This window comes from Physella acuta, unplaced genomic scaffold (genome assembly GCF_028476545.2).
Source record: "Physella acuta isolate Inbredline_101_S28 unplaced genomic scaffold, ASM2847654v3 ptg000481l, whole genome shotgun sequence".
NCBI classification, from domain to species: domain Eukaryota; kingdom Metazoa; phylum Mollusca; class Gastropoda; family Physidae; genus Physella; species Physella acuta.
The window spans coordinates 618,557-642,500 of NW_026732000.1; the positions used below are offsets into that span (position 1 = coordinate 618,557).

General features: G+C 35.3%; 1 protein-coding gene across 1 annotated transcript in view; it reads right to left on the bottom strand.

Annotated features, from left to right (window-relative positions):
• Positions 1 to 362: 362 nt before the first annotated feature.
• LOC131944092 (uncharacterized) overlaps positions 363 to 23,944 on the bottom strand; it is a 24,247-nt gene continuing 665 nt past the window's right edge. The window contains exons 2-7 of the mRNA XM_059304600.1: positions 21,662 to 21,710; positions 9,823 to 10,009; positions 8,699 to 8,829; positions 6,774 to 6,839; positions 4,673 to 4,777; positions 363 to 456 (exon numbers count right to left, since the gene is read on the bottom strand). Coding sequence (XP_059160583.1) covers positions 4,700 to 4,777; positions 6,774 to 6,839; positions 8,699 to 8,829; positions 9,823 to 9,949 — 402 coding nt within the window. The 5' untranslated portion in view covers positions 9,950 to 10,009; positions 21,662 to 21,710 and the 3' untranslated portion in view covers positions 363 to 456; positions 4,673 to 4,699. The remainder of the gene's footprint in view (positions 457 to 4,672; positions 4,778 to 6,773; positions 6,840 to 8,698; positions 8,830 to 9,822; positions 10,010 to 21,661; positions 21,711 to 23,944) is intronic.

A 23,944-nucleotide genomic window follows, 5' to 3' on the forward strand; every position in this document is an offset into this window, starting at 1 on the left:
TCAGTTTGAAACTCGAAACTAATAGAAACATGACAATGTTCTAACATTCTCAATATACTAAATACATTCAAATTTCTGAAAGTGAATATTTTATAACATATTTAATATGCTTGGCTAATTTTCTTTATTTCTCTACCAATTCAGAGAAATACTTTCTATTAAAATTCAAATAAATATCTTAATCTGTTACATATCTTAGAATTAAGTGCCCAAGTCGTAATTATGGGGTAACGTGTCCCGGAATGGATGTCTGGAGATTAACTGACTGACACCATCAAGTATACGTATACAGTAACAGTTATATCTAAATACGTATGTAACATTAAATTTAAAGTTATGTGATTGTAGTGAAAAATAATTACCGCGGGTCTCACTTTGTAAATTACCGATTTGCAAAAGTAGCAACTTTGAAACCAGTAATGTCCTTTGGTATTTAAAGTTGAAGTTCAAAATCGCCTAAATCATACAAAATTGTATTGTAGAAAACATGAAATCAACAACATTAAAATAGTGATTACATCAATACATTATAAATCAATGTGATTGGGTTTGTTAAGTGATTAGGTGTATTAATTTAAATTCTTGTTAAACCAAAAACATGTAGTTTTTACTTTGGCAGGATTTAAAAATGTCACCTTTCCTTAACCCATATTCTGCTAGCGTCCCACTTATGGGACGCTTGTAAAAAAAATTGCTAAAATTTATTAAAAACTAGTTAAAACACAAATTATGTTTCATTGTATTTGAAAATGGCTAGACTATTGAATTTGTGTGTGTTTTGTGAAAAAAATTAATTTAGAAAAATGTTATAGTGCCGGATTTGCAGGACTTGTCAAAATGGCGAAAAAAAGAAAACATGCGCACAGGAAAATGCATATCTTCTAAAATATTAACATTTTAAGTGCAAAATACATTTGAAACTTGTAGCAGTACCATATTTCTATCTGATAAAAATTTAAGAATAACAATTTTTTTTTACTACTTCGTTATATCAAGTGTACAACAAGCGTCCCATAAGTGGGACGCTAGCAACGAATGGCCCCATGTAGATTGTTACACAAACGTCACATTTATTGGACACTAGCGAGAAACACAGATGCAAATGTTTATGTTAAATAGTTATTTATGGTGAAACAATTGTTGACTTTGTTAACTGCTGACTTTGGGGTGTTAACTAGTATTTATAGATATTTAATTATGACCTTGACCTATATTTATGCAGATTGTTACACAAACGTCACATTTATTGGACACTAGCGAGAAACACAGATGCAAATATTTATGTTAAATGGTTATTTATGGTGAAACAATTGTTGACTTTGTTAACTGTTGACTTTGGGGTGTTAAGTAGTATTTATAGATATTTAATTATGACCTTGAGCTATATTTTCTTATATATTATTGTATTAAAAAATTGCAAATATTGAAAAACTTACATTTTATTTTTAAGTTTTCAGAATTACACTTACTGAAGTATTTAATACCATTGAATACAAACTAATTTAGTATTGCTGTAAATTTACTAGCGCGTGATATTAAAATTATAACAAACCAGAATAATAACAATGGCCACGATTTAGGTGAAATGATTCAGTCATGGGGGTTGGTGAACTCTCTTCATATAAGAGAGCTTAAGCTACATATAGCAGAAATGTGAATTAGCTGTGTACAGTTGTCATGCCCCAATAATATTCCCCTCCAAAGGTTCCCCATACCAGTTTTACTTTGTTAACTTTTTAAGGAGATCCCTGGTGTTAGATTGGGAGCCGTTCGCATAGTGAGGTGCATAGATGGATGAGAGCCATGAACACTCAGTACAAGCCCCCAGAGATGGATCCGTGCCCTAGAAATAAGACGTCTGATGTCCTAATGTACGCCTGCGAGGGGGGGGGGGAATAGCGAGGGTAACAAAAGAGAAGATGGTTAGATGACATCTGGGACTGGACCGGATCATCTTTTGCAAATTCACTGAGGGCAGAGTTTCTTTCAGGCATCATTTCGGAGGAGGTGGGGGCTCTGCCCCCAGAACAAAATGGAATTTATATACAAAACATACTTTTACCAATGTCCACCCTTCCCCTGAAATTTTAGACCCCACCCCTGAAAATTTCAAGTACGCCCACCAAAAAATCAATTATTTATATTTAATTATATTACCGTTTTTGATGAATAATAACAATATTTGTGATCATGTGTGTCTAATTGGATGTACTAGTCACAGCTTTACTTATTTCCAAGTGTTATTCACTTTGATGGATGCTAGATTGAAAGAAAACTAGACTTTTGAACATAATTTCTGCATTTTAGACCATGGTATGGCTAACCCAATTGATCATTATCAGTATTTTTAGCTGTCCTAAACAATGTAATCATTGGTCTAACAATACAAAATCAGTATACAGCTTAATTTTCGCGTAAATAGTCATATTTCGTGATAAATGATTTTATTTTTTTTTTTTCCCACGTTTTCTTTAACTTGCTTTCTCTGTGTCTTTGTTTGTTTGTTTGTCTTTCCAATCAAATCTTGCGATCGAAATTTCTGGCACTTCCCAGTTAGCTAGCGCGCTGAAATTTTCAGGGAAGCTTTCTTTTGGATGACCATTGAATATTCAATTGTTATTATTACTAAATTGATCAATGGAAACATTTTATTGAGCATTTTAGACCGCTATATAATCTATATATATAATTCTCCTCTGCTAGCCATTAGAAAAAAAACCAGCGACGCGTACCTCGCGCGCAGTGAAGCGAACGATCACATGTCGCCACAGGCTTAGGGGCAGAGAATTTAGCTTGAACCGAGTTTAAACTTACAGGAGGTAGGCCAGTTTGGGGGAGACGATATGGTCGAGTGGTTGGGCACACGATTGCTATCCCACTCGACACGGGTTCAAATCTATGTGTTCTAGTCAGTAACGTATTCAAACAACGTGTTTTTTACGAGTTGTCTTTTTACGAGTTATCTTTTTACGAGTTGTCTTTTTACGAGTTGTCTTCGTTTACCCAAAAAAAGTGAAAAGATAAAATCGATAGCAAGATTTTAATGCAAACAAACAGACAAAGACTAAAAAGTAGAAAATAATAATCATTAAAAAAGTTTTAAAAAACCCACGTTTTCTGATTGAACTAAAAAGTAGAAAATAAATGCTATAGGCCCTACATCACAATAATGCAAGCGATCACTCTACTATAAGCGAGCAAAAACGTGGGGCGCCGTGATTTTCTTACAGTTTCTAATACTGTTGACTCTCTACAAGCTCCCTAATAAAAGTCAATAGTATTATCTAATCAATAGTAATATAACTTTTACTTCGGCGCCCCACGTTTTTGATCGCTTATAGTAGAGTGATCGCTTGCATTATTGTGATGTAGGGCCTATAGCATTTATTTTCTACTTTTTAGTTCAATCAGAAAACGTGGGTTTTTTAAAACTTTTTTAATGATTATTATTCAATAAATGTACATGGGGCCGTTCGTTGCTAGCGTCCCATTTATGGGACGTTTTTTAAAAAATCGATATTTAAAAAAGTATTGATTTTTTTTAAAAATCCATAGTCATTCCTTCATTCAGTGCCCAAAAGCTAAACCATATCAAAAAATTATAAAAATTTGAGACCTTGGGATAATATGGGTTAATAAAATGGCATCAACTTAAAACAAGTTTATTAATTAGGATCTAGCGTGTGGTAACATAAGAAGAGTCTTATCCTGGTCTTATTTTGAATTATTTGACACAAAAGGCATGTTAGTGCCGCTTAGGTCACAAGCAGTTAATGGTATACACGTTTTTATGCTTGTTTTTAGATAATAATCCGCATATTATACATTTTACTCATTTTACTGAAAAATTCATTGAATGATTTATTAATAACTTTCCAGAAAATATAATTAAATGCTTAAAAAAATAAATACTGAACTCAATAATTAATATGAAAAGCTATGATGACCGACAAAGATTTGATTTAAAAATTGGATAGCCCTACTGTTACATTTGTAAGAAAATTTACATCAAAATAATGTGCTAATGGCTAGAAGACATTTGCAATCAAAACATTAGAATAACGTTTGCTCGAGTAGATGATTTTATTAATGTGGCTATTTCACAAAACCACAAGATCGAACTGACGATTTGGGCGATTTTCCCATTCCGGTAAATTCTCGTCTTAGAGATGTCGTTTGAAAAAAACAGCCTACGGGTAAACGTAATTTGAACCAGTATCCTCGGGAATTTGACTTATCCACATCAATCATAATTAGGCTAGCAAGACAAAAGCGTATTTTGCCTCGTCACATAACTCAGTAATGTATCAAAAAGCTTAAAACCCAATAATAAAATATTATCGCTTCATTGCATTTTAATATGTTTCTGCTATGTCTATTCGAATATTAAAATATTAAATTCAGTGTAAGAACTAATTTGTAAATAGAAATATGTAACATCATATCGTTATGAAAATACGAATTACTTATGTAAAAATATTTCCGTAACAAATGTTACACTTAATTAATGAAGCTATTCAAGTTGTATAAAAGTATGTAAATGACCACCATGCCTAGCGAAAAACAACATAATTCGCATGTTCTACCGTAAATCATTACATTTTAAATCATTATTTAAATCATTACTTAGAAGTAAATATAACTATTGTACATCTAAAATAATCTAACTTACCTTAACTATGTCGTTATTGTTAAAGTATTAAATAGCGTCTTTCTTGATTGCGATAATCCATACAATTTTAATCAATTCGTTTATTATGTAATGAGTTTGGGAACACTGAAAAAATTGGCATACTGTTATATTAAGTGAAAATAATAATTATGTAAATTACTGTGAGTTATGAACATTTAAGTCGAATTCGTTAAGAAACAGAAACAGACAATTCCAAACACAATTTTAATTTAAAATGTTTTTTTTTGTTTTCAAATACTCAAATGTATCGAATCACAAGTAAGTAGTATATCCATATATATATAAATATATATATATATATATATATATATATATATATATATATATATATATATATATATATATATATATATATATATATATATATATATATATATATATATATACATCGTTAATCCGTGTACCCTGAAACTTTGGGGTGATGATTAGTTCACTCAATGGTAGGGTTCTGCAAAAAATATTGTTTAATATTGCAAGGGCGGCGCCCCCCGGGGGCGGGAACGATTTTTTTTCTCTATACACGGTATATAAAAAATAAAACTCGGATGCGGCTCATCCGAGTGCCATGAAACTTAAGAAAGTAGATGAGTATACTCCCGAGAATATTTCTGCGAAAAAGAAAACTAAATTTCTTATGGGCGGCGCCATATAGGGTACAACTTTCGTCAATACACGGTTTGGCCCCCAGAGTTTTAGAGCGACTATGTTGGCACTTGGCACCCGTTAATCGAGCGTCCTGCATAGCGAGTAAGGGGTACTACTATACTCAGCGGTAAAACTACAACAGTCTTCTAAAAAAACTTTTGAACGCGAGGAAATCCTTCTGTACAGTTTCGTCACCTTGCCAACGATGAAAAAAAAACTTTTTGAATATGAGGAGCCTACTGTAGAGTTTCGTCACTTTACGAATGATGCAATAAGCATCTACTATTAGACAATTCAGTCGCTAGCATATTGCATCAGTCACACTGATGTTTAAAACATGTCAAATACTTTTTTACGTGTTAAAGAAAAAAAGCCTGTTCATTTGTGGCACTTTAGCGAATGATGAAATCTGCATCATTATTAACAGGATGCTATTTGGCACGATGGCGCCTGTTAGTTTTAAGGAGCCAGGGGTCGTACGCCGAGGCTATGCGGTAGTGTAATGGGGGGGGGGGGGACCTGAGAGCGCCCCTCTACGTCTCTGACACATGGGCGGTCACCGAAGTGTGTTCTAACATATTATTTCGGTGAGTGATTAATGTACACTTATTGTTTACATGCGGTAGTGTAGGTAAACCTGTGTCCCAATATTTATGATTTAAGCGCAGGCATTGTTTACATTTAAATAACTCACTTTTAGAAAAGACGGTCACGCGTCTAAAAACACATGATTGGTAACGCGTCGGTGAAATCTTTCTAATACATTTCGTCATACTTTCTTCTATCCCCGCGGAAACGCGCGGATGACGGGTACGCTAGTATATATATATATATATATATATATATATATATATATATATATATATATATATATATATATATATATACATATATATACATATATATATATATATATGTATATATATATATATATATATGTATATATATATCTATATATATGTATATATATATATATATATATATATATATATATATATATATATATATATATATATATATATATATATATATATATATATATATATGTATAAATACATGTATTGTTGACTGCATTCTAAAAAATAACCAAGTGAACAGATAGATGCTTTTTAACATATTACTGCGTAGTACTTTATTTAAGGAAAATAGTACAGGCTTACACTACATGTTAGGATTGCGGAAAGTTAGAGGATTTAATATCGCACAGTCGTAATAATTACCACCAAAAATGTAATTAAATATAAGAAGATTGTCTTTTTATTTGTATTAGTTTTTTTTTTAGGAAAGCAAATAATATTCAAAACGATATGCCACCGGTATGGGTATAACAAAGATTTCATTTATTAGTGAAAAAACTATTGCAGTAGAGTAACTGTAATTTAGTGTTAAAAAAAACTAATATTTGTATTTTAACATATGTATAAATGTATATTACCTCTATAGCCTTATTTTTGATCAGATAGTCTGTTATTACCTTGACAATATTACACTCAGCCAAGCGCTAAGAATAAAATACTGATAAACTTTAACAAAATAAATGTGGAATGAATATGATTATGTTCAAACTTTTTTAAAAAGTTAGGTACAAAACATGCATTTACACAACTGCGTTAATTTAAAAGCATTATTTTTAATTGCTAAACACATCCTATTCAATCATAAACAACTAAATAAAAAAACCAGGTGAAAAGGCCCATTTCAAATACAATTTTTTTGCAACTATTGACTGTCATATTGGCACTAGAATAACGAAGAGAAAGTAGATAAAGCTCCCAATTGCCTGTGGTTGCCCAGCTTGATACGGGTGGTACCTAACAAATAATATATAATCATCTTCCAGCAATGAAAGCTACCACTGTCTCTAGCTCTACGCCAATAGCGTAAATATCTTATTTCTATATTTACTACACTAAAAGCTTGGGCTAATTGATGAAAGCTGGATGGGGTCCATGTGTCAAGTCCACACTCTACAACAGGTGAACGACGGAATGGAAAAGGCGTTTCATATACAAACTTCCATCTGCTGTGCCGCAGGAGCTTTCAGTATACATTGTGCTAGTGGTGTAGCAAGGATTTTCAGGCCTCTATGCAAAAATTATCAGTGGGGTCCCTTTGTCAGCCGTAAGGCTACAACAAAGTTAAACAAAGAAATCAACTGTTACTTCCGATGTAGGCTTTTAAATAATTTAAATATTTTGTACATTTTGTATTTTATACTTCCTTTTTTGTATATTTGTCTAATATTATTGGATAGGACTACTACCCCGTAGATTTGTAAAATAATTTACTGGCTTACAAATAATGTGTTTGTTATTTTTAAAGTAACCAAACACATTAGCGTCACAAGGCGGGGATAGGGATGCGGTCCGCATGGCTGACAATATTTTGGCGTGAGACCATGACGAAACATTGTAAAAATTACTGTTAAAAGTAAGTTGTATTAAGCTAAAATAATAAGATAAATAAGAGACGGGTGACAAACCACCGAAAGTGCAAAGTTCTTAAGGACGTCGGGATGATACTATAGTAAACTCATTGGGTAACCGACCCCTTATACTATTTTGTAATCGATTTTACTAGCTCTCCGTATCCCTAGTGTATGAAGCTCATCAAAACGAATATAGGCGCCGCAATGATCATGGGTGAGCTTGGGTCACACCGGGTTACACGACCGCTGGGGCACCGGTTGATGCACCAGTGCAATGTGACCGCTAAATTAAGTAGTAACACTGGCCAGCTGCGCCGAACACTGAACTGACCTTTAGTACAAAGATAGTCACCGGGAAACTCAAGGTGACAAATAGCACCGCCTAATTGCCGGGGCGCCGCTCTTAGAAATAAAATAAAATGTAGTGCCAGAAACCTTCCCAAATGTCGATTTTGGGCCAACACTGCCTTGATAATTTTAAAAATTCTTTGGCGATTGGATGAAATTGTTGGTAGCGCTATATATATATATATATATATTACATATTAATTAGATCAACAAACGAAATTTCGTTTAGGTAAAAAATTAGTAGAAAAAACTTTGACAAATGTGGGACAGCTTGTTATGAAAAAAATCTCTTCAAGGCTATTTTTTTTAAATCGCTAAATTGCTATCATGGATGTAGGAAGGAATTTCGGGCAGGGTAGACTAATACAAAAAATACAAAAATTTCAATGTAAGCCTACAAATTTTATTTTTTTTAAAGACTGAATAAAGCCGATTTTTTTTTCCTTGGTCTAACGCCAAGTTTACGGTAGCTACGACACTGGTATTAGTCACACTTGGAATTTTTTGGGGATTAACTCCCTTACGCCTTTACTACATATGAAAATTTTTCCGCCTCGGAGAATTCTACAGTTTACCAAATTTACCAATGAAAATTCAGCAGAGATCAAGCAGCCATTCCAGTAAATATTAAACATATCACGTATTAATGAAAGTGAAAATCTTTGCGAGGTGGTATTCAGAAGTTCTTCTTCTATTACATACTTCATGCATAATTCTGAAACAAAATACAATATAACAATTATTTTTGTATATTAAAAATACAAATAATTAAGTCGACAACTTTTTATACATTTTACAATGAAAGTATTATTTCATTTATATTTCATTGTTAATAATCAGATCGTTTGAATATGTTCCCAAAAGTTTATCTACGAATGTGTGTATTCATAAGCTTTGAATTCATTAATAATTTTTGTGTGTTTATAGGAAAAGTCATAGTATTGTTTTCTTTTTACTAAGAAAGAGAACATTTTACTAAATCGTCACATCGCCTTGAAACTCATGTGCCGACATTTAAATCTAGCCGAAAACTTAACAGGCAAATAGGGCCTATACTATGAAAATCTTTCTTGACAAAACAAATAAGCGTCAAGTCTAAGATCTAAGCACAATAACAATGATTCTTATGTACATTAAGGTCGCAAATATTTGCCAGCTTATCAATATTATATCTGTAGGGCTTTTAATATTTTATCTAACCCGTTTAATACTTTTCTTGACTGACTATAACGCGTCAGTTAATCCTACATGATTTGTTTCATTATGTCTATTGTAACGATTCCACGGGATCTTTACCTGGGTTAGCCAGGGTTGGCCTATCGAAGTGGAAGTAACCTGACACCCCCAAACAAAGGAGAAGTTTGAACAGCGCTCGAATAGACGGCCAGGTAATTAAAATAAAATGCATTGACACGATCACTGACTGAGCGGTCATGCAAGAGCTATGACGTATGGCCGTGAGAAAACCTGGAGGCCGGCCAATTAGATCGCTATAGTGACGCTGTGTATAGTGACGGTCTATAGTTCATGTCTTGAACGCTCAATGGACTGGTCAGTATTGACAGTCGGAAGCTTAGGGGTTAGTCTAGTAAGATTTGACACTAGTGTTGGTGCAAAATTATCCCTGCACCTGGACTAGTATAACATATTCACTTTTACCCAAATACAACATGAATTGACAAAAACAGTTTCAGAAACAAATCATTACCTGGATAACCGTATTGTACAAGGGCGGAAATGAAATCATACACTTGGCTGGTTTCTTTGATTGCTGTATAAATTTTGTTCAAACTTTTTTGGCATATGTAGAAATGTAAAGGGTCAAACTGTTTCATTCTGGAAAATTCGTCTGTTATATCCTTAATGCAGTCCAATATTGCATCTCTATCGGGTATCTATAACACAGCAAATATAAATTGATTTGCCAATAACTAAATTACCGGCAAAGTTAGAAATTATTAAAAACGACTTCTTAAATATATATTTTTGGCAATTTATAATAAATCGTATACAGTTATGTTATTGTCTTTTGTTTACAACAAATACAAGGATTTGAATAAATAAATAATATTATATTTTTCTCTATATACGGTATATAAAAATAAAAGATGATTGCGGTTCGACACAGTTTATCCCGGTGCCATAAAACTTTAGGGAGTCGATGAAAACTCCCGATAAGGTTTCTGGGGTGGGAGGGGGAAATAGTGGTGGGTGGGTGGTGGGGAGGGGGGATTTAATTTTGCATGGGCAGCCCCCCCCCCCCCCGGCAGGAAGCGATTTGGCGCCTTGGTCTTTCCCCTGAGCGCTATGGTGACTACGTTTGATCTAAACAGTGTGATAGACAATGAATAGGATGGGGCTTTACTAAATTGAATCAGGCGTGTCCTCTGGCGCCATGGTAGGGTGCGATTAGGCTGCAAATAAAAATGTCTGTTTCGGCCCCAAAAGGATCACATGGGCCGCTGAGGGCCTTGTAATACGATTTATTTTAATAATCAGAAAAATTAAACAAGGTTAGATCATTAACTGGGATGTTTCTTTTTGTCCGTAAAAAAATCCAAACATTTTTGTCACTTTGCGAATGATGCTATTAGCATCTCTTTTTAGATAAACCAAGCAGAAATTGAGATCGAGCATCTAAGAATAGACCATTAGTAACGCTAACATATTGCATCAGTCACACTGATGTTTAAAACACGTCAAATAATTGTTTTACGTGTTAAATAATAAGTCCTGTTCATTTGTGTCACTTTAGCGAATGACGCAATCTGCATCATTGATAACAGGATGCTATTTGGCACGATGGCGCCTGTTAGTTTTAAGGAGCCATGGGTGGTACGCATCGCCTATGCGGTAGTGTAATCGGGAGGGGCTGGCTCCTGAGAGCGCCCCTCTACGTCTCTGACACATGGGCGGTCACCGAAGTGTGTTCTACCATATTAATTCGGTAAGAGATTAATGTACACTCAAGGTAGTGTACGTAAACCCGTGTCCCGATATTTATGATCAAAGCGCAGGCATTATTTACACTTAAATAACTCACATTTAGAAAATAGGCTGACGAGTCTAAGAATATAGGATTGGTAACGCATGAATGAAACCCTTCTTATAAATTCCGTCGGACTTTCTTCTATTCTCGCGGCAACGCGCGGGGACGGGTACGCTAGTATATATATGGCTCCCGGTCAAAAACCCCCTGGACATAAACCCCCCGACAAAAACCCCTGGACAAAAAACGGGTAATATATACATATACATATACATATACATATACATATACATATTGTGACCTACTCAGGTCTAGTAATGTTTTTTTTCTAGTTTGACATTTGTTATAATACCATATATGGTTTGTGGTGCAACAACCGGTTTTTTACCGCTGTCTTACTAAGAGAGTCTTAGACTCAGAAATTTTCCATCGAGAGATGATTGATTGTTTCAGACCAGATGACCACCTCAACCAATGGTCTTACGATCTGAAGGTGACCTTCCATGTTACCAAAGTCTATAAATAGATCGCCCACAGGTGTCTCAAGGCAGTCCATTTTGGCCAGTTGAATGTGAGAGAGCATAAGTCCTGCGTGTGCTATGTATTATTAAGTTGTTTAAGTATCCTAGTATTATATTACTTGTGGCCAAGTGATTCTTTATGCTATAGCAGTGTTATGTGAACTGTGGCTATTTTTATAAAGTGTTAGAATCTGTGATAGTATTTATTCTTACGCTTTGTAAGTTGGGTTTTGTTATTTCTAAACTAAATATTTTATCTTGTTTAATCTAGTGTTCTGCCACAACTTTGTTCACTTATTAAAAGTTGTATGCAGATTGAATGAGTTGTTAACTTCAATAGTTTCACTAGTTTTCCCTAGACCTCGAAACCGAGCCCTAGTGAGTTGTTGAGTTAGTTTTCATTCATTTAGGCTTTAGGTCATTTGCATATAACCCCAAGAAAGAATCCGGGAGCGTTCACCATCTATCTGGCTGGCAGATAGGTGTCCGTTACAAAGTGGGGACTCGCCGGCATTTAATCTGTTGTTCGAGTTGTTGGTTATAACAGTTAAACACTAGGTTTAGTTTGATTTAGTTGTTTATCTATCCAGTGGAGCCGTGTTATTAAAACGCGCTCAAGGCTAGAGTTATCTAGGTCAAAAAGCCAGACGTCCTAGATTTAAGGTCAAGTTCACAGAGCGTTGGGCTGTGTTAATTTAGGCTTGTTTTGATTTTGAAGTTAGTTGTAATGGAGTCTTTCTTGTCAAATCCCACAGTTGAGGAGGTAGAGAAGTTGAGTAGGAAAGTTTTGATTAGTGTTGTTAAGGAATTGAAGTTGGATTATTCTGTCACTCGGAAATCAGAGGTGTTAAGAGATAAAATTCTAGTTCATTTTATTAATGAAGGTGTATTTGATGAGAGTTTGTTGGCTGGGGTGATACTCCGTGAGGAGAAACCTCTAGAGAAGGTAGAATTAGAAGCTAGAATTGCTTTAGAGAAACAGGAGTTGGAGGCTAAAGTTACTTTAGAGAAGGCTTTAAAAGAACAAAAGTTAGAGGCTAAAATTGCTTTAGATAAGAGGAGGTTGGAATTAGAATTTGGTAAAGTTAGTGGAGCTGTCACTTCTCTAGTAGATCCTAAAAAGTTGTCGGTGGGGCAAGTGATTGCCAAATTTGGGAAATTAGTTCCTAAATTTGATGAAACAGATTTGGTTGTTTTCTTTAACTCATTTGAGAGTTTAGCGAAGACATGTGAATGGCCCGAAACTTCCATTACTGCTTTATTGAGCACGGTCCTTACAGGAAAAGCTGCAAAAACATATCAGGCACTCTCTCACGACGTTCAAAATAACTATAGTTTGGTCAAGACTGCCATTTTGAAGGCCTACGAATTGACTCCGGAGGCCTATCGGATAAAATTCCGAGCACTCCGCAAGCTACCCACTCAATCATATGTAGAATTTCTCTTTGAAAAAGAGAAAATTTTCTCAAGATGGCTAAACTCTGAGGAAGTTTCAGAGTTTGAGAAACTAAAATCACTTGTCCTGAGGGAGGAATTCCTAAAGTCCCTGCCTGAAGACATACGACTACACATACTGGATAACAAGATAATCGACATCCAGAAGGCTGCTGAGTCGGCTGACACATATATGTTGGTGCATAAGAAACCACCAGTGTCAGGAAACCGCCTCAACCCCGTGCTTCCCCTTTTTGGCAACAATCCCCCTGTTGGCCAACACTTGAAGGCGTTACAGTCCAGAGAGAAGCCAAGATCAACTCTCAATCGTCGAGCAGTATGTCAGTTCTGCAAGAGACCTGGTCACCATGTCAAGGACTGCTATAAGCGTCTTCAATTTAACAGAGAGATGGTGCGTACCTCTTCGCACTATGCTCTATCTCCTCAAGCAGCCAGTTCAAATATGAACTCTAGAATTCTAAGGGACACTAACCCTAAGTGTCCGCAGGAAGGCAGTCAAGTCTCCACACATTATGTTCAGTCACATTTTGACTGTTCACGCCACCATTCAGTTTCTTCCGAGTCTACCGATCTCGAGGGATCGAGAAAGGTTGACTTTTCATCTTTCATTACCGAAGCTATAATTAGCAAACCAGGTGATCCGTTGTCTCAGCAGAATATCACCGTCCTCAGAGACACAGGAGCGTCACAGTCACTTCTTTTGAAAAGCTCAATGGACATTACACCGGAGACGAACACCGGAAATGTTTCCATTATCCAAGGAGTGGGGGCAGAATCTACTGTCGTCCCTCTACACAAGTTTTCCCTGAAACATCATCTCGTCGAAGGTGAAGTCATTTTAGGTGTGATAGATAGTATTCCTGTCCCAGGAGTACACCTGCTTCTAGGGAATGACCTTGCGGGAAGCAAAGTATACCCCTGTACGGTTCAAAACCCTTTGTCAACAGTTCCAGATAATGATAATGAACTGTATCCTGCATGTGTGGTGACAAGAAGCCAGACCAAACAATTGGCTGACACAGCGCCTGAACCACACCTACCATCATCGTCGGGAAATCCATCTCCCAAACTGGAGTCTATGCTTCCGGAGAATACAAGCCTGGGCTTACCCCTGAGGATATCTCAGGAAGACATCATTAAAGCTCAACAAGTCGACGCGGAACTCAAAGCAATGGTCGAAAAATCTCTCTCAGCTGACGATGGGGAATATTTCTCCGAGAACGGCCTCTTCTTTCGTCGCTCTGTACCTGTGGATGCCTCACCTGCCGAACCATGGTTGGGTAAAAACCAGCTGTGGGTCCCTCCACCTTATCGGCATGAAATACTGAGACTGGCACATGACCATCCGATGTCAGCGCACCCAGGAGTCACTAAAACAATGGCGAAGATCAAAGAACTGTTTTTTTGGCCCAAAATGAAAAATGATGTGTCGCGTTACTGCAAAAGTTGCACGAACTGTCAGTTGGCCGGGAAGCCAAACCAGAAAATTCCTAAGGCCCCTTTGAGTCCGATTCCTGTATTAGAAGAACCCTTTTCTAAAATCATCATGGACTGTGTAGGTCCCTTGCCTAAAACCAAGGCGGGCAACGAGTACCTACTTACCTTTATGTGTTCAAGTACCCGTTTTCCCGAGGCGTTCCCCTTACGGAACATTAAGGCAAAGACTGTAGTCAGAGCCATGACCCGGTTCTTCACTACCTTTGGATTACCTAGAATCGTTCAAACAGACCAAGGCAGCAACTTCACCAGTCACCATTTTCAAGAAGCGCTAGCCAAGCTAGGCGTTACCCACATCACTAGCTCAGCCTACCACCCTCAGTCTCAAGGGGTACTTGAGAGGTTCCACCAGACCCTAAAACCATGCTGAGAACATTCGCTAAAAGTAACACCCAATGGGATGAGACTGTTCCATGGATTATTTTCGCCGCTAGAGACTGTGTCCAGGAATCTCTAGGTTAATCTCCTTTTCAGCTTGTGTTTGGACATTCTGTCCGTGGTCCCCTGAAGCTGATCCACGAGCGTTGGACAGGTACCAGTGATCATCCAGTGGAAAACTTTGACGATTTTCACGTTCGACTGAAAGCCGTGTGCGAAATATGCTCACAAGAACTTAAGAAAGGCCCAAGTGAGAATGAAAGAACTGTATGATAAGAGTTCTCGTAAACGAACATTCAATCCAGGCGAGAAAGTTCGTGTGCTCGTGCCTAATCTCAACAATGCGTTATCCTTAAGATATTGTGGACCCTTCACTGTGCATTCAAAATTAAGTGATTTGAACTATGTTGTCAATACGCCAGACAGAAGAAAGAAACAGACAGTGTATCATGTTAACTCACTGAAAAAGTATTATGATAATTGTAACAATTTTCATTCCACAGCTAAAATTACTTTACCTGTATGTTCAAATGTTTCTGATGATGTGATACATGACAAATTGAAACCCCCGAAATTGGTAAATTCTTCCTTTTTAGATCATCTAAATGACCACCTTATGCATTTGTCCACAGAGGAGAGCCATAGATTGTCTCAGTTATTTGAGACATTTCCCTCTATTTTTGGGGATGTCCCCAAAGAAGCGAAGGTACCACCTCATGATGTAGATGTAGGTGATGCAAAACCCATCAAACAACACCCCTATAGAGTTAACCCGGAAAAAGCTGTTTTGATAAAAGATGAAATTGATTATATGCTCAAGAATGATATCATTGAACCCAGTTTCAGCAACTGGAGTTCCCCATGTCTTTTAGTCCCGAAAGACGGTGGATCTTTCAGGTTTGTGACCGACTTTAGGAAGGTCAATGCGCTCACCAAAGCTGATTCCTATCCATTACCTCGAATAGAAGACGTTATTGATAAAGTTGGTCAAGCTAAGATAATTTCCAAAATTGATTTACTGTCAGGATACTGGCAAATCCCCTCATCTGACCGTGCAAAAGAAATATCTGCTTTTGTAACCCCTAATGATTTTTATAGATACAAACGTATGCCTTTTGGTATGCGAAATGCTGGTCAAACTTTCCAGCGGGTCATTAACTCTGTCATTGCTGACATAGACCAATGTGAGGCCTACATAGATGATATAGTAGTATTTTCTAATACTTTTGAAGAACATATTGTTCAGTTGACTAACCTTTTTAGAAAATTGTCTGAAGTTAATTTTACTGTAAACCTGCATAAAAGAGATTTTTGTAAAGGTTCAATTACCTATTTGGGCTATCAAGTGGGAACTAACCAAGTTAGGCCCATTGAAGCTAAAGTAGATGCTATTGTGAAGTTGCCTCCTCCCAAAAATTGTAAAGAAATCAAAAAGTTCCTTGGGATGGCAGGTTACTATAGGCGGTTCTGTCAAAACTTTTCAGCTATTGTTGAACCTCTTACTGCATTACTGAAAAAGGGTGTTGAGTTTGAATGGTCAACTAAATGTCATGAAGCTTTTTTAACCATTAAGTCATTTTTATCTAATGCTCCTGTTATGGCTGCACCAGATTTCAGCAAGCCTTTTAAACTTGCCATTGATGCTAGCAACTTAGCCATTGGCTCAGTCTTATTTCAGGAAGACGACATGGGGATTGACCATCCAATTTGCTTTTTTTCCAGGAAGTTAAATGAGAACCAAAAGAATTACTCCACTATTGAAAAAGAAGCTTTAGCTTTGGTTTTGTCCTTACAACATTTTGAAGTCTATGTCACTTCTTCAATCAATCCGGTCATGGTATTTTCTGACCATGATCCCCTAAAATTTACCTCTAAGTTAGGACAAAATAATCACAGAATATTGAGATGGTGTTTATATTTCCAAAATTTTAATCTGGAAATTTCCCACATTAAGGGAACTGAGAATGTTGTGGCTGACTGTTTGTAAAGGATGTAAAATCTTATTACACACATTGATCATGTGACATGTTTTGTGGTTCATTAGGACCATACACAAGTGGTTTGTTTAGGTGACACTCACATGAATGTGAGTGGTATGAGTTTTGAATTTTTTTCAAAATTACAATCCTGTTGAATATTTTGTTTATTTTCAGGTGAACCTTATTTAAAGGTGGTTTTTCATTATATGTAATCTTTTATGATAATATGTCTCATATGACTCAGTTGATATTGTAGCTAGTCATTAAAATAAAGGATTTACCCTGTCGGGTTTACCACTTTTAATATCCACATGGAAATATTGTAATACCACTTTCTGAGGGATTTTGATGTATTATTATTTTTTGAAAGGGTTACTCCCCTTTCACGAATTGTAAAGGTTTGAGTTACTTCCCTTTTATGTCCAGGGATGTTTTCACCTGGTATTAAGATTTTGGTTGGCTACATTTGTAGAACATTTTTTTTATTTTATTGCCAGATTGGTTCCTTATGTATGTTTTTGTGGAACCTATCTGTCACTTCCAAAAAGGGAGGGGATGTGACCTACTCAGGTCTAGTAATGTTTTATTTCTAGTTTGACATTTGTTATAATACCGTATATGGTTTGTGGTGCAACAATCGGTTTTTTCCGCTGTCTTACTAAGAGAGTCTTAGACTCAGAAATTTTCCATCGAGAGATGATTGATTGTTTCAGACCAGATGACCACCTCAACCAATGGTCTTACGATCTGAAGGTGACCTTCCATGTTACCAAAGTCTATAAATAGATCGCCCACAGGTGTCTCAAGGCAGTCCATTTTGGCCAGTTGAATGTGAGAGAGCATAAGTCCTGAGTGTGCTATGTATTATTAAGTTGTTTAAGTATCCTAGTATTATATTACTTGTGGCCAAGTGATTCTTTATGCTATAGCAGTGTTATGTGAACTGTGGCTATTTTTATAAAGTGTTAGAATCTGTGATAGTATTTATTCTTACGCTTTGTAAGTTGGGTTTTGTTATTTCTAAACTAAATACTTTATCTTGTTTAATCTAGTGTTCTGCCACAACTTTGTTCACTTATTAAAAGTTGTATGCAGATTGAATGAGTTGTTAACTTCAATAGTTTCACTAGTTTTCCCTAGACCTCGAAACCGAGCCCTAGTGAGTTGTTGAGTTAGTTTTCATTCATTTAGGCTTTAGGTCATTTGCATATAACCCCAAGAAAGAATCCGGGAGCGTTCACCATCTATCTGGCTGGTAGATAGGTGTCCGTTACAATATACATATACATACATACATACATATATATATATATATATATATATATATATATATATATATATATATATATATATATATATATATATATATATATATATATATATATATATATATATATATATATATATATATATTACGGGGGGGGGGTGACACCATTAAGTGCTGCATCTCGCTACGCCACTGCCCTACACAATTGACACGATGACACACGACAATGATTAAACCGAGCTAGGGGCTGTACTCAGCGCCCCGGAGTTAGTGTCCCTCACACCTAGGCGGTCGATAAAGTATATTCTACCTCACTATTACAATCAACGAAATTTTGCAAATGCATTGTTTACATTAAGCAACTCTGTTTTTTTTTTAAACAAGATAACAGGTCTAGAATATAGAAATGATAATGCATTAATGAAATCCTCCTGAAATATTTCTTCAGACTTTCTTCTAACCCTGCGGCAACGAGCGGGACGCGCACGCTATTATATTATAAATTATACGTCAAGTTTTGTGAAAATGTCAATTTTGATTATTTCCTAGAAACACTTCTACAGCGACGCACTAAAAACAATCAGCGCAGAATGGAAGAATCAAAAGATAATACATTCTAGGTTCTTTAATATCACTGCGGAGAGAACTGCACAGAAAAAAAACATGAAAATAAACAAAAAAAAAAACACAATGAAATACAAAGACCCACACAAAAAAAGTTAACGAACTAGCAGCAATCTTATTGTGTACAACACGCGATAGGCGTGGTTCACCTAAGCTTGTTAGGATATGGAAACACACATGTGACCAAGATCAAACATAAACTCAAGCACTTACATTCTTCGATCATAAATCATATTTTGTACACATTATCATACCCACAGTCAGGGCCGGTGCTACCTATAAGGCAAACTAGTCGGTCGCCTAGGGCGCTATCCATTGTGGCTCAAAAATGTGTAATCGACTTTATTAAAAATTACCTAATAAATAATAACTTGTTATATGTTAACCTATAGACAGGGTTAATATTTAAAGGCGTAGCGATCTATTTCGATGCCCAGAGCTAACTATCAATTTTTGCGCTCCACCCTTATATTAGGCCTATATTAAGCTGATCGCGTTGGCCAAAATGCGCCCCCCCCCCCCACGTCCATCATTTGGAAAGGTCGGGGCGCCACAAGATCCTAAACTGAAATTTAAATTAGAATACTTGGATATGGGTATACAGTCTATTGAAGAGAGGTTCCAACAATTAAAAACACATATTCTATTTGGCTATCTTTATGATAGATCCTATATCAACGAAAAGACACCTGCGGATATACTTACTGCAAAAATTAAGAATAGTCATTAATGCATAACGCTAAAACAGATATTGATGTTGATGATATTTGCAATGAGCTTCAAGTAGTGGCTCGAAGGCTTCCTAAGCATAGTCCCCATCATATGTGCTTCTCTATATAACACAATCGAATTTGAAAGATTGTGTACCACATCTTGTTTCCTTGATAATACTATAAATATTCTAGTGTCCATGGCTAGTGGAGACCACCGCTTTTGAAAACTGAACTATTTTTACAGGGGCGGAACTACTATACCGCTGGGTGTAGGAAGGTAGGAGGTGGAGGGCAGGCCGTTAAGGGGGAGTTTGAGTAAAGTCCGACACAATAAATTATTGTTTTTGCACATTGATAGACTAGTTGTTTTGTGAAACAAAAACTAAATAGACTGCAGCATTAATTGTTCTTCATCAATTAAAACACACTGTTGCGTAGAGAAAAAAAGCTGCATGAAAAATAGGCAAATCTTAAACAACTGCCATGATACTATTCATAATTTTCGTCCTGCATTAATGATGCATTTTAAAACAGGATTATTTCAGGGAGACATTTTACTTATACACACACACACACACACACACACACACACACACACACACATATATATATATATATATATATATATATATATATATATATATATATATATATATATATATATATATATATATATATATATATATATATATATGTATGTATATGTATATAAAAACCCCAAAAAAATGCGGGGGGGGGGGTTGCTTTTTAATAAGTTTTGCCTAGGGCGCTAAATAACATGGCGCCGGCACTGCCCACAGTTAAAAGTAAATCGTCATACTGGAAACTTAACACAATAAGACTATGATAGCTACATTGATTCAAACATTGTCAAAAGCATGAGCATCAGAACAATGGTAAATTTATAACAAATGTAAGAAACAAATTACAATTAAAAAGCAAGGGAATTGTGAGTGCAAAGATGCTGTTCAGGGGATATTTTTAAAATCTGAAAAACCTCCCATTAAAACGTGCCACTTGAATATATACAGGATAACTGTAAAAACACCCACAGCATTTTCTCATCGAAGGCATGATAAAACCGACCTCTAAATCTTATGCAAATATTCAAAAAATTGCACAGACACCAATTAGAGAAAGTTGATGCGGACAACCAGAGCCGCTTTACTTAACATGTATGTCATACTAAACTATTATTGATTGCACTATAGCAGTAGGTGTTTTGACAACAGGACAAAACACATGTGGTCAAAACTTGGCAAACCCTATAGCCAGCAACATTTATAAAAAAAAACCTTTTAACGCCCTTTTTTCATGTTTTCGCAACTTTGCATTTTTACTCAAAATTCAACATTCAAGTTGCTAAGGCTTTGGAACCCTTTGTCATTCAAGACTGAAACATTCCACTCTGCATTATACCTTTTACAAAACAAAGTATTTACATTAAGATCACTTCAATACTTTATGCAATATTGATATTTATGTAGCACCCCCCACTAATTTTTGTTCTTAAATGTACGTAAAAATTTGTATTAGAAGTTCAGTACAAGCTATCGCAATAAATATACATAGAAATGTATAGTTTTGATTTAGAAATCTAAATCTTTTATCATCTTTTAAAAATCTGTTACGGAAACAAAGTTATAGAGGTTTTAAAAGGTGTTAGTTTTCACACCTTTTTATTGTTCCCATGGCAACCAGTACTGTTATTTGCGGCTATATATTGTTTTTTGTGTGCTGTCTATCCTTAAGAGCAAAAAAATAACAATATGTAGATTATTTAAAACGAATTAATTTTGAGTAGAAAAATGTAGTTATCAAAGTCTTAGAGAGACTAGCCAAGACCCGACTTGCCTTAAAGGAAAACAACTACTTCCACTCTGAATCCGGACACGCAATCTGAATATCAGTATAACTGATATCTAAGTCTCAATTTAAAGTTTTCATATACATCAAACTAGTTGTCAAATGGCGCATTGACACCCATGAACCTAACAACAAATCCACTATTTATTGTACCATAATAGAGCATTTAATTTCCATCGGTTGGTTTTTTTTTTTTAAATTGGATTTTCAACATGTATTTTGTGTTTATGAGTTATATATAGAATAAAAACTACATACCTGTTCATTGTGAGTGAGAACTGCAATCTTTACATAACAATCGAAGGACCTGTTTTTTAAAACAATTTATATAGACATTGTAATGCAATATAATTATACTGACTACTTATATGTTTCTGTGTTTGTTTCTTTTGTTTTAAATCGATATGCTGAAAAACTATCTAGGTACTTGATTGGTATTATGTGATAAAAGCGATGTAGTGATGTATATAAATAGATACAAAGATACATTTAACATATCTTTGCAAAGTTTTCCAATTTATAACAATACACATTCTGTTTAAAATCAAGGTACAATGTCATTACGACCCTGATCATGAAGGTAATATTGATCATGATCCTTCTCGAGATTGGCCTAAATTTGATGTCGACAGTGGAGTAAAATCAAGCTTGAACGTTTTGTTGAACAATAGATAATAATTTAATGATCAGATGGTGATATTGTGATATTGTTAAGGACAATGTCCTGCTCCCAGATCGAATACGGTTGCTTGTCAGGATGAACGGGTTGATCTCGTGGTATTTGTGAATTGATACATTTATAGCAGACCCAATTGACAGCAGGATTAAAGGTTTGTTTGTCTGTCTGTACCTTATTTGTGAGAAAATATACATATTTTTAATTCTGTCTTTAGAGTGTAGTAAAACTCATGTAGGGCTATCTGACGTATATGAGGCAGTAGCGTACGCAGGGGGGAGCAGGGGGAGCGGCCGCTCCCCCTCTGGCCATTTTCAGCAAAGTGGCGCCTTTTTGGAAACTTTTTGAAGTCAAAGTTTTAAACAATGATTTTTGTTAAAAAAATATTTTTGGTTGGCACATCTATGTAAATCACAAGATTTCTTTTCATGCAGCAAAAAAGCAGAGTTGTACTAGTCTAGTAGCGTCTACGTTTACAACACGTATTAACAGCTGTATCAAGTTTGTCATTCTAAAAATAACCATTACGATCCATTGCAATTTTAAAAAAACCTCTAGGGGTAGTATCACTTGGCAAGAGGGGTGTTAAGTTTAAGGCAACTGTATAATTTATTATATATATTATTATATAATTTATTTGCTTAAGAATAATTGATCTAGAAAATATTATACATAAATCTTCACCCATAATTACTTTATATAAACAGTTTAAATCGTGTAATTTTAAAAAATTACAATACAGCCACAAATACAACTGATGTGGCACCTCTATTTAAATTTACTTATAGGCAAACTGCGTAGTGGTGGGGACATTTCGACAAGGTCAACAACATCATCACGATGAAGTAGTAGTATTATGACAGTTTGGCCGATAGTGATTACGATTACGAATTATATGAAACAGTTACAACCCCCTCTCCAATGGACCCCTCTGTAAAAAAAATATTGTCATAATACCACTGCTACTTATTCAAATCTATTTCTGAATCAGTATATATGTGTATTGAATATGTATGTTTAGAACAGTAATCTAAAAACTGACGCTATGTTCACTCTGAGTTGGTTATCCCACCCCCCCACCCCCCCCCCCACCTCACTACCACAATTATGTAGAGCGACATTAATGTCACACCTACGTATACACTGGGTTGGATAATTGACCTAAAGTGACCGGACAGTGGTGAATGAAGTTGAAACCCCACCCCCAACCCACACCGAACTGATCTGTTAAGTACATGTAGAAAAACGCGTAACGATGTACTAAATTACCATGCCGCAAAAATCAGAGCTTTTGCAACAGGTAAAACTCTGTGAATATTGTTTTTGCAATTACCTGTAAAAAGGTGTGTGATCAATACAGTGATCTAACCCATACCTATCACTATGTTAAAAAATGATATTTAAAGAACAGTAAATTAAAACATATATAATCTGAACTAAAGACCTATATTTTAGTTAAATGTAAGCTATAATTCCGAATGTTCTTCGATTAAATTTTAAAGCGTGTTTTTATACAAACTCTGATTTCAAAAAATTTCATTATGCTGTAATACTTTAGCATTTATGATTACGATATATTTAATTCTGATTGTAGACACAAAAAATTGTAAACACGAATATTGTTAAACAAATATATTACATTCTAAAGTAATTATTGATTTGTTTTGACATTTATAATTAAATATGTATTAAATATGTAGATATATACATATTTATATTAAGAGAGTGATTATTTCCCCTATTTTGCTTGTCTTAATTAATGTACCAGGAATTATTAAGTAAAAAAGTTTTTTAACAAGAATTACAAAACAGATTCTGTTGCGTTCATATATATATATATATATATATATATATATATATATATG